General features: G+C 44.3%; 1 protein-coding gene across 1 annotated transcript; it reads left to right on the top strand.

Moving 5' to 3' along the window:
- The first annotated feature begins 215 nt into the window (after positions 1-215).
- On the top strand, positions 216-8937 carry LOC138426763 (pregnancy-associated glycoprotein 1-like). Its single transcript, XM_069565563.1, has 9 exons — positions 216-268; positions 1350-1500; positions 2447-2564; positions 2664-2782; positions 3969-4162; positions 5070-5180; positions 6751-6913; positions 6981-7079; positions 8785-8937. The coding sequence occupies exons 1-9, from the start codon at positions 216-218 to the stop codon at positions 8935-8937; spliced, it is 1161 nt and encodes a 386-aa protein (XP_069421664.1).
- The last annotated feature ends 9468 nt before the right edge of the window (positions 8938-18405 follow it).

The raw sequence follows: 18405 nt of genomic DNA, 5'->3' as shown, positions 1-18405 counted from the left end.
GAATTCTCGTATTCTGAGAATTTTCTAAGACCATTCCCTAAGGACAATGATGGAAATAAAAATTTTATCGAGAGACTTGTATTTTTATCAGATCCATTAGTGCCCTAAAGGGGACAATTAGGGCAGGTTAGAGCACATATAACTAGAAGCTCCTGGTCACCACTGCATGCTAAAGGACTAAAGCTTCCCTGAGTGCTTGGATCCAGGAAAGAAGCATGAAGTGGCTTGTGCTCCTCGGGCTGGTGGCCCTCTCAGAGTGCATAGTCATGTAAGTACAGGGACTGCAAGTGGCATCATCTTCCTTTCTGGGATTTTTCTTTTTTCTAATTATTCTTCCACCCATCGGGATTAGAAAGGAAAAGAATATTTCCCTAACAGTCTTAAAGTTCAATTCTTACTTGTTGATAAGTACCTTGCTATAGGAACTGTGGGTCCCAGGATCTTGGCATAGATTCGCATGGTTGCACAACTCTTGGGGTCCAGTTATGTTGTGACCTGTTGAAAATGTAACTCCTTGGAATTGTTCAGTGCACAGCCAGTGCAGATATAGACATGGTCCTGTGGAATAACATTTTTCTACATTTTATTCAACATGTCCTCTCTGTTCTCTCTCTGCTTCAGTGTATATGTCTATGACTGCATCTCTGTATCTCTCTCATTATGTCTCCATTTCTTTGGAAGCCTCTGTGAGTGCAAATCTCTCTGTGTTGTTTTCTTTCCTTTTAATTTTTCTTTTGCATTGTCCTTCCTTCTTGAGCCTCTTAATTTCCTTATTTTGTTCCCTATCTCCTGGATTCTTTTTCTCAACCCTCTCTTCTATTCAACATAGAGAAGGATAGAGCTGCTTAAACAGTGTTTTACATCTGACAAGCAGTGTAACCACAGCCAACTCACAATCTTCCTGCATTTCAAATTCCTCCCCTGTAAAAAGAGGATAAGAATTTCCCTTCTACCTCCCTCCCTGAGCATCTTGAGAAGGATAGAGTGGGATGGCAACAGCAATGCTAATGGCTGTCATTGTTGAGACTTCCTATTTATCAGGTACTTTATATCCATCACTTCAGTTATCCCCCAAATATTATATTTGGAGGGTGGGAATTATTACTTTCTACCTGTTTACTGAGGGAGAGACTGAGACACCACATGGTTAAATGGCTTACCCAAGATTATGGAACAGAACCTGTATTCAACCGCGTGTCTTTGTCATGGTACATGCATAAAATTCTGACAATAAGGTGACACTCATAAAAATGATTGGAAGATACACAGTGCTATTGCAATGACATTTATACCTTAACAGAGACAGCTAATTGTTGCTTCTTTGTTTTTCCCCCCAATTTTGGTGAAAGAATACCTCTAACAAAAATGAAGACCATGGGAGAAATTCTCAGTGAAAACAACTTGCTGAACATTTTCATGAAGGAACACACTTATAGACTGTCCCAGACTTCTACTGGTAACTCAAATATAACTTCTCTACCCATGAGGAACTTCCTTGATGTGAGTGTGTTGGGGGGATGGTGCTCCACATGCGCCCTGGGGTGTGGCCTAGCATTGGGGTTCTTCTGGAGGTGGCAGGTGGGATATTGGGGCTGGGGCTCCTGCAGGAGGCAGAAACACTGAGAAACAGGGACCCCACCCACAAGAGAAGGCATTCTCATCCTCAACTCTTCGTATGTGGTGACTGGGACCAGCAATGACCATGTGGCAGGTAAAAATCCATTTCTGTGTCAAAGATGGGTCTTTAGTTTGAGGGAGATTGCTCCTTCTAAACTAAGTGAGCCACTCAGTTACAGATGAAGAGTGAGCCATCTCTGGTCAAAAGATAAAGCCAACTGCAGAGCAAGTGTGAATCCTCAGGCAGAGGAGTTCAACTCCCACAGATGCAAGAACCACAGCAGTAAATGTTACTGAACCCCTAATCTGTGTAAGGCAATAAGAATCTAAGACTATGGTTATTGTTATTATATTAGAAAAAAGGGCACATTTTGTCTTCAAGAATGCTCATGCCAGCCGGAGAGATAGGCAAAGAGTAAATACACATCAAATGACAGGGTTACCTGTGTGGTATTGATTGGACATCGTCTGAGTTTAGAGGGAATGGCTGGGGTTGATCACAGGGGACATCCTGGAGAAGGAGGTGCTCAGGTTAAGTTCAAAGAGGAGACAAGAGATCGTCTCAAATGAAGGCACCAGGACATCCCTGGAGGCCCAGTGCTTATGACTCTGGGCTTCCAATGCAGGAGGTACTGCTTCAATGCCTGGTTGTAGAATCAATAACCTGCATATAGCATAGCACAGGAAAAAATATCAAATGCAGGCACCTCTGTGAGCAAAGGCTGTGAGCTCCACAGTGGTTAGAAAGTGATCTCAGGAGACATGTGACACCCAGAGGGAGGCAAGGAGAACCAAATATACACTAACACACTCCTCCTGGACCCTATAGCTCATCTATGTTGGTAATATCACCATTGGAACACCCCCTCAGGAATTCCAGGTTGTCATTGACACAGGCTCATCTGACTTATGGGTGTCTTCCATCTTTTGCACCAGTCCAGCCTGTTGTGAGTACAGACACACCCCAACCTACCTTCTTTCACTTGCCCTGCCACCCTGTTCTACACCCTTGACACCTGCCTGACAATCATCTCTTATGTGTGCAGATAAACACAATACCTTCAAGTATAACGAGTCTTCCACCTATCGGCCTACCCAAGAGACCTTCAACATAATCTATGGATCTGGGATAATCAAGGGATTACTTGCTTATGACACCATTCGGGTAATGTATAAACAGAAGTTGAGTCAGGACTGACTATGGAGTGACTACTGCTTACAAAACAGATACAGGACCAGCTGGAAGAACCTGACCTCCCTTAACTGCCCTAGGGATTGATCATCCTACCCACAGTGTCCTTTCCCTGGGGAGACAGCACCCTTGGTGACATACAAACTCCCAGATTAGTTAACTCAGAGAGTGCCTTGGGCTGTGGACTTGCAGCTCCTCTGCCCATGAGCAGCACAAGTTTCATTTTGCTGGGCGCAAGTAGAGGGGGGAAAAGCACTGATGTTTATATTCTCAGACTGTCCTGGGCACTTTCAGGTAATAACTGGTTTAATCCTACAACAACCCCACACAGCAGATGTGTTGATTAGCTAACGATACAGATGAGGAAGCTGAGGTGAAGACAGCAAGGGCTTGCTGAGGTCACACATGTGATACGTGGTGGAGCTGGGCTGGCTTGTCAGAACCAAAGCTGGTGGTGGTTGTTTGGGGAAAGGATAAAACCAATCTGGGGACCCTGGGTGCAGACAAGCACTTCAGTATCCAGGGTGGATAAGCAAGAGGCCAGAGATGTAGGGGGGCCTGATAAGTGTGTTCTCAACGTATGGGGCCTTTGAGAGTCTAATAAAACCTATAGCCTGCCTCCCCCCAAAGTACCTGGGTAGTTCCCCTCTATCTCTTACTGTCTCTCTCTCATACACAGTAGCACAAACACACGCATATCCCCAAAAGTGTATTTCCCAGGTAGTAGTTTCATAAGAACCCTGCCAGAAACATTGTAAAATGGACTTCTGTCTTCCTGGGCAGATGCGGAATCCATAACACATAACAATTAATTCAGTCTTCTTCTGTCATCAGATCACAGTGATGCCTAAGAGAAAGCTATCTGCCCGCTACTCATTTTGTCCTCAAGGGGGAACCACTGGGTCCTGACCTGACTCTGTTGCCCCGCCTGTGTAGAAGGCTTGAGGCCAATTTGACTCACACAGAGTAGATGTTTTAACATCTATTACCCACACAAATGAAACCCAAATTCCCCTCCCAGCTAAGTCTAACTATCTGATGTTCACCGAAGAGAAAGCCGGGCCTCAGTTCTTCCCTGAGGATCTAATGGCAGTGCACCCAGCCCAGTCCCAGCCCCACTTCACAAATCTCTAAGTGGGAATACTCTTCTCTCCCACAGATTGGGGACCTTGCTATCACTGACCAGCCATTTGGCTTAAGCCTGGAGGAATATGGGTTTGAAAGTGCACCCTTTGATGGCATCTTGGGCTTGAACTACCCCCGCATGTCCGCCATAGGAGCCATCCCCATCTTTGACAACCTGAAGAAACAAGGTGTCATTTCTGAGCCTGTCTTTGCCTTCTACTTGAGCAAGTAAGTCTGAGCTGGACAAGCCCTCTCTCCAAATTAGCTTGAGATGCTTCAATGGCAAGAAAATTATCGAATACTTGATACAGAAGTATCCTGAGAGAAAATCTGGAAAACTATGGCCCCAGGGCCCCGCCTGGCTTCACCCAGGCTTTTATAAATAACATTTTATTGGAACACAACCCTGCTCCTGGGCTCAAGAGCGGCAGGTTGGTGTAGGTGGTGAAGGGAGAGGAAGACTAATGCAAGGTGTCAGGATATGAGTTGGAAGAAAATGCAACAAGATTTCCAGATGAATTTGAAATGGAAGGAAAGAGAGGGACGGTGGAAATCTTTCCTTCCTCTCTAACATTTCACTTAGTGCCCAGGACCACTACACAATTTGCAGAAGCCAGTGTAAAACCAAATTGTGGAACCCAAACAGAAGTGTGGGTTCCCTTTTCAACAAGAATTGGGAATTTCAAGACAGCGATAGCAGAGGTGTGGGTCCTGTTGATGTGGGGTCTCATGGATAGCACAGGTCACAGGCCAGGGAAGCCAACCTTGGGTGAGCCTGAACCCACACCTTTCGCACTCTCAGGCCTTGATTTTTCTGGCCTGAGACAAGAGGGAAGCCAAAACCCTTCGGCACACTGTCCTCCGAGGATATCTTTGACCACTCATGTCGCAGAGTTCCCGGGCCTCTTCAGAAGACTGAATGGGTGGAGAGTGGCCAGGTGGCCCAGTTTCTAACCTCCTCTGTGCCATTCATTAGCCCATGACTGACCTCGGTCCAGTTCTCAATCGCTTCTCGTCTTGATTTCTGTATCTGTAAATGGGGACATTATTAGGGCCTTGATGGGTGGATAAGCACAGCCCTGACAGTGCTGTTGTCACTGTCCTCCAAGGATCCCCTTCTCTCTTCTCTCTACAGATGCAGGGGGAAGGACAATGTGGTGATGTTTGGTGGTGTGGACAAAGCCTACTACATGGGAGAGCTCAAGTGGCTGACCCAAGCAGGTGACTGGCGTGTAAACATGGACCAGTAAGCCTTTCCTTCTGAGGGTCACCCCAAGTAATGCTCCCACATATGTACATGGACACAAGCAGATACACACAAATGCACTCACAGACACATAGTCAACAGACATATACACCACCCACAAAGACACAGACAGACACACAGACACATGCAAACACACAAGCAGGCACATACAAACACAAGCAGGCACATAAAAACACAAGCAGACCAATTAAATACACAGACACACTTAAACAGGCATAGGCACACAGAGACTCACAAGCAAACACACAGTGACACATACAAACACACAGATACACAAACCACCCATAGGTTCACAATCGCCCCACGCCTCCTGACCAGGGCTCTGACCAGAGTCCTTAACAGGCTCCAGAGAGGCCTGTGCAGCTAGGGGAGGACTGCACTGCTGAGTGTGAGGTAGGGATCACTGTTAGAGGACCCTACAGTGTGGTGAAAAGAGGAACAGGGAGAGTTTTCTCAGCCTGAACAGACCTGTGATAAGATGACCAACTATTCATGTTTACACAGGACTGAGGAAGCTCTCAGTAGGTATAAATGTTGGTTTAAAAACAGGGAAAGTCCTGAATAAATGGGGAAAACTGATCTCCTTAAGGAGGAGCTAGCCAGCAGTGGAGAGAGGTTGGCCACGGTCTTGACACCTGAAAGCAACTCATAATAAAAGACACCCTACATGATCATAGCTACCTATTGCCTACCCTGGACACACAGTGCAGCAGATGCTGTAGCTGAGGGAATCAGGAAGGAGGGATCCAGAAATGTCTTGAGAACAAGGGGCAATAATTGATGGGATTCTGTGTAATACCCTCAGAAAAAAAGTGGCTCTGTCCTTTGGAGGTTCCATGGGCTACTCAGGTATCGCCTGGCCAAGGTCTCAGTGTCTGAGCTGGGTGAGTGAGCAGTGCTGGGAGACACCCTCTCCCAGGGCAGCCAGTTTTCACCATCCCTATGAGAATCTGCTGCCCCTGGGAACTTCCGTCTTCACTGTGTGTTTGACCCATTTTTGTTTGACTTCAGATATAGCTCTCTGATTGTTCTTCATTCATTATTTTCACAGTGTTCATTACTCATTCAACAGACAAGCATTGTGCATCCACTGTGTGCCAGGCACTTTAGGGATCTGATGAGAATAAACTTGCCCTCACATCTAAAAAGGCAAATGTACATGAAGCGACTCCCACACACAGTGAATTATCACTTTGGTACATGCTAGACATGAGGAAGGGTCTACAGAGAGGGACCAAGATAAGAGACTGATATACACCACGGGAACGACTTCCCCAAAATTATGACAATTAAGCAGAAATCTAAAGGATGAGAAGTTATCTAGAAAGGGAAAGGGAGGTCTTCTAAGAAGGAAGACCACCTTGTGTCAAGGTACAAACGAGCCTGGTGTATTCAAGTGCTGCATTTAAGGGTGTCAAGTTGCCATGTCCAGAGCAAAGGAAGAGTCAGGGAAAGAGATGAAGGGATATTCAGGAGACAGTCGGGCAGGGGGCAGCTCTGGGGAGACTCAGAGTAACCTTCATGTCCACTTTGTCCCACTGTCTGGCAGCATCTCCATGAAACGAAAGGTTATTGCTTGTTCTGGAGGATGCCATGCTGTTTTGGACACCGGGACATCACTGATACAAGGTCCAACAAGTCTGGTTAATAACATCCAGAGGCTCATCCGTGCCACACCCCCATGGTTTCAAGGTGAAGGGTCATGCCGAAGGGTCACTCCCAGTCTCCATGCACAACAAGGATCTCCAGGGCCAACCTCTTTCCCTCTCTCTCTAACAGCACTATATCTCATGTTTTGCCATCAATATCCTGCCCTCTCTTGTCTTCACCATCAATGGCATCAACTACCCAGTACCAGCTCGAGCCTACATCTTCAAGGTGAGGGGACAGTCCTGAGGGTTGATTCTCAAACTGAAACTTGCAGGAACCTTTTTGGGGGCTGCTGCTGGGAGGAGGATGCCATCTGCAGGTCTAGTCTCACCATTGCAGGTGCTGCTGAGCCCTGTGGCTGGGCCAGAGCCTCCCACTAAATAAACCACTTGAGAGTGAAGGGCCGTCTGGGACATCGATCTTCCTGAAATAAATGTGGAGACACCACCCGATGCTAGCATGGTAGGAGTCACAAGGAGATGGGAACACTAAGGTCCTCAGTCCTCAAAGAGCTTCAATTCAGAGCTCTCAGATGCATGAACATGAAAAGTCAGCTCTAGCAGTCCCTGAAAATAGGCCATGTGGCATGGGGATGGCTGGGGACAGTCCCAGTGTGCCATTCCACCCTAGGGATTAACAGTCTCCCTTCCCTCTCCGTGTTCTCCTTGTTTGAATGATAAATGACGTGGGTACCCGACCCCTTGGTGGAGAGTTTGAATGCTAGAGCACATAAGGGGACCCTGTGACAGGCTTCATGACAGCTCCCAAGGGAGTTCAGAGCAAGCTCTGAAGGGCTCACAGAAGGCTTTGAGGCAGATCCGGAATTTCAGTAATTCTAACCCCCCACCTCATGGAGCTAGCTACAAGGAAGCCCACTTGGTTCTGGGCAAATCTACACTGGATTTCATGCAAATGGCACCCCAAGGTGCTTTGCTAAGGGGCACTGGGCACTTATTAGAGTGATGAGGGCTTCAGACTGATAGGTGGGGGTGGAGCACCAGAGTAAGTCACCCAACCATTCCTGGAGTGGCCAAAGAGGGTGAGTGTGGATCCAAGCAAGCTTCCCAGAGGGTCTGAGCTAAGTCTTAAAGAATGAATTGTAAGCACCTCTATGAATGTATTTTAAATGGCTAACAAACAGCGAGCTACTGAATACAGCACAGGGAATTCTGCTCAATGTTATGTGGCAGCCTGGATGGAAGGGGAATCTTTGGGACAAGGATACATGTATATGTATGACTGAGTCACTTTACTGTCCACCTGAAACTCAGAATATTGTTAATTACCTATACTTGAATATGAAAGTAAAAGTTATTTTTTAATAAAGAACAGGTTCTGGGGATGCAGGAGAAGAACCAGCATTCTCTGCAGAGAAAACAAAGAGCAGGAGTCAGAAGGAAAGGAACAGGGAGTGTAAGGAGAACTATGGGACACTCTTGTTTTCGAAAAAATTGTATTGAAGTATGGCGGTTCATGGGGTCACAAACAGTGGGACACGACTGAGTGACTGAACTGAACTGGACTGGTGGCTGATCGTCAGTGTTGCCTTAAGTTCTGCTGCACAGCAAACTGACTCAGTTGTACACATACAGAAATACATATTCTTTTTTATTCTTTTTCACTGCTGTTTATTGAATATAGTTTCTTACACTCTACAGTAGGATTTTGTTGTTTATCATTTCGTTGTATATTGCTTTGTTTCTGATAATCCCAAATTTTCTATCGTCTCATCCTCTACACCCTGCCATATGGCAGCCACATACCTTGGCCCTTTCTCATGTGGGATGAACCCTCACATCCCCAGATGCCAAGAAAATCACCTGATAGTAAGCAAAAGAGTGAAATAAAACCAAGAACTGTGCTAAGTCTGGATATTGAAGGCATTTGCAGGAAAGGGCTCAGGCTGACTGGTGTGTGTCTCTGACTCCCCCAGGATTCTCAAGGCCATTGCTTTACCACCTTTAGAGGAGGCACAGAGCAAGATAACATCTCAGAGACCTGGGTCCTTGGTGAAGTCTTCTTGAGGCTGTATTTCTCAGTATTTGATCGAGGAAATGACAGGATTTGCCTGGCACAGGCAGTGTAAATCTTGGACTGGTTCAGGAATCAATCAGGCTGCTCCTAACACACACTGGCTCACACTTAGGACACTCCTGCCCAGGATGCTGGTGAACTGCATTTGGTGCTCTGCAAACCCTATTCTCAGTAAAGAATAAAATGTTTCACTCTTAATGGTCCTGAAACAAATGGGTGCCTCTGTTTGGGTCTGGGAGGTGCATAATGTTTGGGAAGGATCTGGAACCAATTCTGAAACACAAGTGAGAGGAGCCCAACTCCAACTGGCTTCAAGGAAAGGGGGGACTATTTGGAAGGATTCTAGGGATCTGGGACATAGGAACCAGAGCAGATCCAAAGATCTCAGTGCCTGGACCCAAGAAATCAGAAGTCATCAGTTCTCTTTCTCATCCTCACTCTTTCCCCTTGACTGCAAAGAATATAATCAGTCTGATTTCAGTATTGACCATCTGGTGGTGTCCATGTGTAGAGTCTTCTCTTTTGTTGTTGGAAGACGGTGTTTGCTATGACCAGTGCATTCTCTTGGCAAAACTCTGATTACCCTTTGACCTGCTTCATTTTGTACTCCAAGGCCAATTTGTTGATTATGATGGCTACTCCAATTCTTCTAAGGGATTCTTACCCACAATATAATGGTCATCTGAGTCAATATCCCCCATTCCAGTCCATTTTAGTTTGCTGATTCCTAAAATGTCCACGTTCACTCTTGCCATCTCCTGTTTGACCACTTCCAATTTGCCTTGATTCATGGACCTAACATTCCAGATTCCTATGCAATACTGCTATTTACAGAATTGGACATTGCTTCTATCACCAGTCACATCCACAACTGGGTGCTGTTTTTGCTTTGGCTCTGTCTCTTCATTCTTTCTGGAGTTATTTCTCAACTGACTTCCAGTATCATATTGGGCACCTACCAACCTGGGAAGTTCATCTTTCAGTGTCCTATCTTTTTGCCTTGTCATACTGTTCATGGGTTCTCAAGGCAAGAATATTGAAGTGGTTTGCCATTCCCTTCTCCAGTGGACCATGTTTTTTAGAACTCTCCACCATGATATATCTGCCTTGAGTGGCCCTACATGGCATGGCTCATAGTTTCATTGAGTTTGACAAGGCTGTGATCCATGTGATCAGATTGGTTAGTTTTCTGTGACTGTGGTTTTCATTCTCTCTTTCCTCTGATGGAGAATAAGAGGCTTATGGAAATGTCCTGAAGGGAGAGACTAACTGAGGGGGATACTGGGTCTTGCTCGAATGGGTAGGGCCATGTCCAGTTCAGTTAAGTTCAGTCTCTCAGTCTTGTCTGACACTTTGCCACACCATGGAGAGCAGCACACCAGGCCTCCCTGTCCGTCACCAACTCCCGAAGTTTACTCAGACTCAAGTCCATTGAGCTGCTGATGCTATCGAACCATCTCATCTTCTGTTTCCCCCTTCTCCTTTCAGCTTCAATCTTTCCCAGCATCAGGGTCTTTTCAAATGAATCAGTTCTTCGAATCAGGCAGCCAAAGTATTGGAGTTTCAGCTTCAACATCAGTCCTTCCAATGAATATTCATGACTGATTTCCTTCAGGATTGACTGCTTGGATCTCCATGTAGTCCAAGGGACTCTCAAGAATCTTCTCCAATACCACAGTTCAAAAGCATCAATTCCTTTGTGCTCAGCATACTTTATAGTCGAAATCTAACACCTATACATGATTACTGTAAAAACCATAGCTTTGACTAGACAGATCTTTGTTGGTAAAGCAATGTCTCTGCTTTTTAATATGCAGTCTAGGTTGATCATAACGTTTTTTCCAAAGAGTAAGCTCTTTTAATTTCATGGCTACAGACATCATCTGCACTGATTTTGGAGCTCCCCAAGATATAGTTTTCATTCCAATCCCTAAGAAAGACAATGCCAAAGAATGCTCAAACTACCACACAATTGCAGCCATCTCACACGCTAGGACAGTAATGCTCAAAATTCTCCAAGACAGGCTTCAACAATACATGAACCATGAACTTCCAGATGTTCAAGCTGGTTTTAGAAAAGGCAGAGGAACCAGAGATCAAATTGCCAACATCTGCTGGATTATGGAAAAAGCAAGAGAGTTCCAGAAAAACATTTATTTCTGCTTTATTGACTATGCCCAAGCCTTTGACTGTAGATCACAATAAATGTGGAAAATTCTGAAAGAGATGGGAATACCAGACCACCTGACATGCCTCTTGAGAAACCTATATGCAGGTCAGGAAGCAACAGTTAGAACTGGACATGGAACAACAGACTGATTCCAAACAGGAAAAGGAGTACATCAAGGCTGTATATTGTCACCCTGCTTATTTAACTTATATGCAGAGTACACCATGAGAAATGCTGGACTGGAAGAAACACAAGCTGGAATCAAGATTGCCAGGAGAAATATCAATAATCTCAAATAATACCACCCTTATGGCAGAAAGTGAAGAAGAACTAAAGAGCCTCTTGATGAAAGTGAAACAGGATAGTATAACAGTTGGCTTAAAGTTCAACATTCAGAAGAAAAAAAAAAGATAATGGCATCCAGTCCTATCACTTCATGGCAAATAGATGGGGAAACAGTGGAAACAGAGGCAGACTATATTGGGGGCTCCAAAATCACTGCAGATGGTCACTGCAGCCATGATATAAAAAGATGCTTACTCCTCAGAAGAAAAGTTATGAACAAACTAGACAGCATATTAAAAAGCAGAGACATTACTTTGCCAACAAAGGTCCATCTAGTCCAGGCTACGGTTTTTCCAGTGGTCATGTGTGGACGTGAGAGTTGGACCATAAAGAAGGCTGAGCACTGAAGAATTGATGCTTTCAAAATGTGATGTTGGAGAAGACTCTAGAGAGTCCCTTGGACAGCAAGAAGGTCAAACCAGTCCATCCTAAAGGAAATCAGCCCTGAATATTCATTGGAAGGACTAATGCTGAAGTTGAAGCTCCAGTACTTTGGCCACCTGATGTGAAAAGCCAATTCATTGGAAAAGACCCTGATGCTGGGAAAGATTGAAGGTGGGAGGAGAAGGGGACGGCAGAGGATGAGATGGTTGGATGGCATCACTGACTCAATGGACCTGAGTTTGAGCAAGCTCTGGGAGTTGGTGAAGGACAGGGAAGCCTGGCGAGAAGCAGTCCATGGGGTCACAAAGAGTTGGACATGACTGAGTGACTGAACAACAACAAGATAAAGTCACTCACTGTTTCCATTGTTTCCACATGTATTTGCCATGAAATGACGGGACCAGATGCCATGATCTTAGTTTTCTGAATGTTGAGCTTTAAGCCAACTTTTTCACTCTCCTCTTTCATTTTCATCAACAAGCTCTGTAGTTCTTCATTTTCGGCCATAAGGTTGGATCATCTGATTATCTGAGGTTTTGCCAAGAGAACGCACTGGTCATAGCAAACATCCTCTTCCAACAACAGAAGAGGAGACTTTACACATGGACATCACCAGATGTTCAACACCGAAATCAGATTGATTATATTTTTTGCACCCAAAGATGGAGAAGCTCTATACAAGTGAAAAAATAAGACCAGGAGCTGACTGTGGCTCAGATCAGTTCAGTTCAGTTCAGTCGCTCAGTCGTGTCCAACTCTTTGCGACCCCATGAATCGCAGGGCGCCGGGCCTCCCTGTCCATCACCATCTCCCAGAGTTCACTCAGACTCACATCCATTGAGTCCATGATGCAATCCAGCCATCTCATCCTGGGTCGTCCCCTTCTCCTCCTGCCCTCAATCTCTCCCAGCATCAGAGTCTTTTCCAATGAGTCAACTCTTCGCATCAGGTGGCCAAAGTACTGGAGTTTCAGTGTTAGCATCATTCTATCCAAAGTAATCCCAGGGCTGATCTCCTTCAGAATGGACTGGTTGGAGCTCCCTGCAGTCCAAGGGACACTCAAGAGTGTTCTGCAACACCACAGTTCAAAAACATCAATTCTTCAGCGCTCAGCCTTCTTCACAGTCCAACTCTCACATCCATACATGACCACAGGAAAAACCATAGCCTTGACTAGGCAGACCTTAGTCGGCAAAGTAATGTCTCCGCTTTTGAATATACTATCTAAATAGGTCATAGCTTTTCTTCCAAGGAGTAAGCGTCTTTTAATTTCATGGCTGCAGTCACCATCTGCAGTGATTTTGGAGAAGAAGTGAGAAGTGAGTCGCTCGTCATGTCCAACGCTTTGCGATGCCATAGACTGTAGCGTACCAGGCTCCTCTGTCCATGGGATTTTCCCGGCAACAGTACTGGAGTGAATTGCCATTTCCTTCTCCAGCAGTGATTTTGGAGCCCAAAAAAATAAAGTCTGACACTGTTTCTACTGTTTCCCCCTCTATTTCCCATGAAGTGATGGGATCAGATGCCATGATCTTCGTTTTCTGAATGTTGAGCTTTAAGCCAACTTTTTCACTCTCCTCTTTCACTTTCATCAAGAGGCTTTTTAGTTCCTCTTCACTTTCTGCCATAAGGGTGGTGTTATCTGCATATCTGAGGTTATTGATATTTCTCCCGGCAATCTGGATTCCAGCTTGTGTTTCTTCCAGTCCAGCGTTTCTCATTATGTACTCTGCATATAAGTTAAATAAGCAGGGTGACAATATACAGTCTTGACGTACTCCTTTTCCTATTTGGAACCAGTCTGTTGTTCCATGTCCAGTTCTAACTGTTGCTTCCTGACCTGCATACAGATTTCTCAAGAGGCAGGTCAGGTGGTCTGGTATTCCCATCTCTTTCAGAATTTTCCACAGTTTCTTGTGACCCACACAGTCAAAGGCTTTGGCATAGTCAATAAAGCAGAAATAGATATTTTTCTGGAACTCTCTTGCTTTTTCCATGATCCAGCAGATGTTGGCAATTTGATCTCTGGTTCCTCTGCCTTTTCTAAAACCAGATCATGAACTCCTTATTGCCAAATTCAGACTTAAATTGAAGAAAGTAGGGAAAACCACTACACCATTCATGTACGACCTAAATCAAATCCCTTATCATTATACAGTGGAAGTGAGAAATAGATTTAAGGGACTAGATCTGATCTAGATAGAGTGCCTGGTGAACTATGGACGGAGATTCATGGCATTGTACAGGAGACAGGGATCAAGACCATCCCCATGGAAAAGAAATGTAAAAAAGCAAAATGACTGTCTGGTGAGGGCTTACAAATAGTTGTGAAAAGGGAAGCAAAAAGCAAAGGAGAAAAGGAAAGATATAAGCATCTGAATTCAGAGTTCCAAAGAATAGCAAGAAGAGATAAGAAAGCCTTCCTCAGCGATCAATGAAAAGAAATAGATGAAAACAACAGAATAAGAAAGACTAGAGATCTCTTCAAGAAAATTAGAGATATCAAGGCAAAATTTCATGCAAAGGTAGGCTCTATAAAGGACAGAAATGGTCTGGACCTAACAGAAGCAGAAGATATTAAGAAGAGGTGGCAAGAATACACAGAAGAAGTGTACAAAAAAGATCTTCACGACCCAGATAATCATGATGGTGTGATCACTAACCTGAGCCAGACATTCTGGAATGTGAAGTCAAGTGGGCCTTAGAAAGCATCACTACGAACAAAGTTAGTGGAGGTGATGGAATTCCAGTTGAGCTATTTCAAATCCTGAAAGATGATACTGTGAAAGTGCTGCACTCAATATGCCAGCAAATTTGGAAAACTCAGCAGTGGCCACAGGACTGGTAAAACTCAGTTTTCATTGCTCAAACTACCACACAATTGCATTCATCTCACATGCTAGTAAATAATGCTCAAAATTCTCCAAGCCAGGCTTCAGCAATACATGAACCATGAACTCCCTGATGTTCAAGCTGGTTTTAGAAAAGGCAGAGGAAGCAGAGATCAAATTGCCAACATCCACTGGATCATGGAAAAAGCAAGAGAATTCCAGAACGGAATTCTGCTTTATTGACTATGCCAAAGCCTTTGACTGTGTGGATCACAATAAACTGTGGAAATTTTTGAAAGAGATGGGAATATCAAACCACCTGACATGCCTCTAGAAAAACCTATATGCAGGTCAGGAAGCAACAGTTAGAACTGGACATGGAACAACAGACTGGCTCCAAACAGGAAAAGGAGTACACCAAGGCTGTATATTGTCACCCTGCTTATTTAACTTATATACAGAGTACATCATGAGAAATGCTGGACTCGAAGAAACACAAGCTGGAATCAAGATTGCCAGGAGAAATATCAATAACCTCAGATATGTAGATGAATGACCCTTATGGTAGAAAGTGAAAAGGAACTAAAAAGCCTCTTGATGAAAGTGAAAGAGGAGAGTGAAAAAGTTGGCTTAAAGCTCAACATTCAGAAAACGAAGATCAAGGCATCTGATCCCATCACTTCATGGCAAATAGATGGGGAAACAGTGGAAACAGTGTCAGACTTTACTTTGGGGGCTCCAAAATCACTGCAGATGGTGAATGCAGCCATGAAATTAAAAGACGTTTACTCCTTGGAAGAAAAGTTATGACCAACCTAGGTAGCATATTAAAAAGCAGAGACATTACTTTGCCAACAAAGGTCCATCTAGTTAAGGCTATGGTTTTTCCAGTAGTCATGTATGGATGTGAGAGTTGGACTGTGAAGAAAGCTGAGCGCTGAAGAATTGATGCTTTTGAACTGTGGTGTTGGAGAAGACTCTTGAGAGTCCCTTTGACTGCAAAGAGATCCAACCAGTCCATTGTAAAGGATATCAGTTCTGGGTGTTCTTTGGAAGGAATGATGCTAACACTGAAACTCCAGTACTTTGGCCACCTGATGCGAAGAGTTGACTCATTGGAAAAGATTCTGATGCTCAGAGGGATTGGGGGCAGGAGGAGAAGGGACGACAGAGGATGAGATGTCTGGATGGCACCACCGACTCTATGGACACGGGTTTGAGTGAACTCCAGGAGTTGGTGATGGACGGGGAGGCCTGGCATGCTGTAAATCATGGGGTTGCAAAGAGTCGGACACGACTGAGTGACTGAACTGAACTGAACTGAGCTGATTGATACTTCTCCTGGCAATCTTGCTTCCAGCTTGTGCTTCATCCAGCCTGGGTTTCTCATGATGTACTCTAATTATGAGTTAAATAAGCAGCATGAAAATACACAGCCTTGACGTACTCCTTTCCTGATTGAGAACCAGTCTGTTGTTCCATATCTAATTATAACTGCTGGTTCCTGATCAGCATACAGATTTCAAGAGGCAGATAAGGTGATCTGGTGTTCTCATCTCTTTCAGAATTTTCAACACACTGTGGTGATCCATACAGTCAAAGGCTTTGGCATAGTCAATAAAGCAGAAATAGATGTTTTTCTGGAATGCTCTTGGTTTTTCAATATTCCAATGGATGTTGGCAATTTGATCTCTGGTTTCTCTGCCTCTTCTAAAACCAGCCTGAGCATCTGGAAGTTCATGGTTCTCGTATTGCTGAAGCCTGACTTGGAGAATTTTGAGCATTACTATACTATCCCATGTGATGAGTGCAATTGTGTGGTAGATTGTGCATTATTTGGCACTGCCTTTCTTTGGAATCAAAATGAAAACTGACCTTTTCCAGTCCTGTGGCCACAGCTGAGTTTTCCAAATTTGCTGACATATTGAGTGCAGCACTTTCACAGTATCATCTTTTAGGTTTTGAATTAGCTCAAGTGAATGTCCATCACATCCACTAGTTTTCTTCATAGTGATGCTTCTTAAGGCCCACTTGACTTTGCTCCAGAATGTCTGGCCCTAGGGAAGTAATCATACTATCATTATCTGGGTCTTGAAGATCGTTTTTGTACAAATCTGTGTATTCTTGCCACCTCTTCTGAATATCTTCTGCTTCTCTTAGGTCCATACTATTTCTGTCCTTTATTGAGCTCATCTCTGTATGAAATGTTCCTTGGTATCTCCAGTTTTCTTGAAGAGATCTCTAGTCTTTCCCATTCTATTGTTTTCCTCTATTTCTTTGCTTTGATCGCTGAGGAAGGCTTTCTTATCTCTCCTTGCTATTTTTTGGAACTCTGTATTCAAATGGGTATATCTTTCCTTTTCTCCTTTGCTTTTCACTTCTCTTCTTTTCACAGCTATTTGTAAGGCCTCCTCAGACAGCCATTTTCCTTTTTTGCATTTCTTTTTCTTGGGGATGGTCTTGATTCCTGTCTCCTGTACAATGTCATGAACCTTCATCCATAGTTCATCAGGCACTCTGTTTATCAGATCTAATCCCTTGTATCTATTTGTCACTTCCAGTGTATAATCATTAGGGATTTGATTTAGGTCATACCTGAATGGTCTAATGGCTTTCCCTACTTTCTTCAACTTAAGTCTGAATTTGGAAATAGAGAGTTCATGATCTGAGCCACAGTCAGATCCTGGTCTTATTTTTGCTGACTGTATAGAGCTTCTCCATCTTTGGCTGCAAAGAAAAGCAGAGACATTACTTTGCCAACTGAGGTCTGTTTAGCCAAGGCTATGGGTTTTCCTGTGGTCATGTATGGATGTGAGAGTTGGACTGTGAAGAAGGCTGAGCGCCGAAGAATTAATGCTTTTGAACTGTGGTGTTGGAGAAGACTCTTGAGAGTCCCTTGGACTGCAAGGAGATCCAACCTGTCCATTCTGAAGGAGATCAGCCCTGGGATTTCTTTGGAAGGAATGATGCTGACACTGAAACTCCAGTACTTTGGCCACCTGATGCAAAGAGTTGACTCATTGGAAAAGACTCTGATGCTGGGAGGGATTGGGGGCAGGAGGAGAAGGGGACAACAGAGGATGAGATGGCTGGATGGCATCACTGACTCGATGGACCTGAGTCTGTGTGAACTCCCAGAGTTGGTGATGAACAGGGAGGCCTGGCGTGCTGCGATTCATGGGGTAGCAAAGAGTCGGACACAACTGAGCGACTGAACTGAACTGAACTGAATATAACCAATCTGCTTTCAGTGTTGACCTTCTGGTGATGTCCATGTGTAGAGTCTTCCCTTGTGTTGTTGGAAGGGTGTGTTTGCTATGACCAGTACACTCTCTTGGCAAAACTCTATTAGCCTTTGTCCTGCTTCGTTTTGTACTCCAAGGCCAAATTTGCCTGTTACTCTAGGTATCTCTTGAGTTCCTACTTTTGCATTCCAGTCCCCTATGATGAAATGGAAATCTTTTTGGTGTGTTAGTCTAAACGGAATTGTAGGTCTTCATAGAACTGTTCAACTTCAGCTTCTTTAGCATTACTGGTTGGGACATATACTTGGATTACTCTGATATTGAATGGTTTGCCTAGGAAATGAACAGAGATCATTCTGTTGTTTTTGAGATTGCATCCACGTACTTAATTTCAGACTCTTTTGTTGACTATGATGACTACTCCAAATTTTTTAAGGGATCTTGCCCACAGTAGTAGATATAATGGTCATCTGAGTTAATATTCCCCATTCCAGTCCATTTTAGTTTGCTGATTCCTAAAATGTCAATGTTCACTCTTGCCATCT

This window comes from Ovis canadensis, chromosome 21 (assembly GCF_042477335.2).
Source record: "Ovis canadensis isolate MfBH-ARS-UI-01 breed Bighorn chromosome 21, ARS-UI_OviCan_v2, whole genome shotgun sequence".
Classification (NCBI taxonomy): domain Eukaryota; kingdom Metazoa; phylum Chordata; class Mammalia; order Artiodactyla; family Bovidae; genus Ovis; species Ovis canadensis.
This window is presented reverse-complemented; position numbering and strand designations above follow the sequence as displayed.

Bases quoted from the DNA above. Each gene is read 5' to 3' on its own strand.
- LOC138426763 (XM_069565563.1), top strand. From the start codon at position 216: ATGAAGTGGCTTGTGCTCCTCGGGCTGGTGGCCCTCTCAGAGTGCATA. The intron at 269-1,349 runs GTAAGTACAGGG...TTTTGGTGAAAG, and splicing joins CTCTCAGAGTGCATAGTCAT to AATACCTCTAACAAAAATGA. The intron at 2,783-3,968 runs GTAATGTATAAA...TCTCTCCCACAG, and splicing joins TTGCTTATGACACCATTCGG to ATTGGGGACCTTGCTATCAC.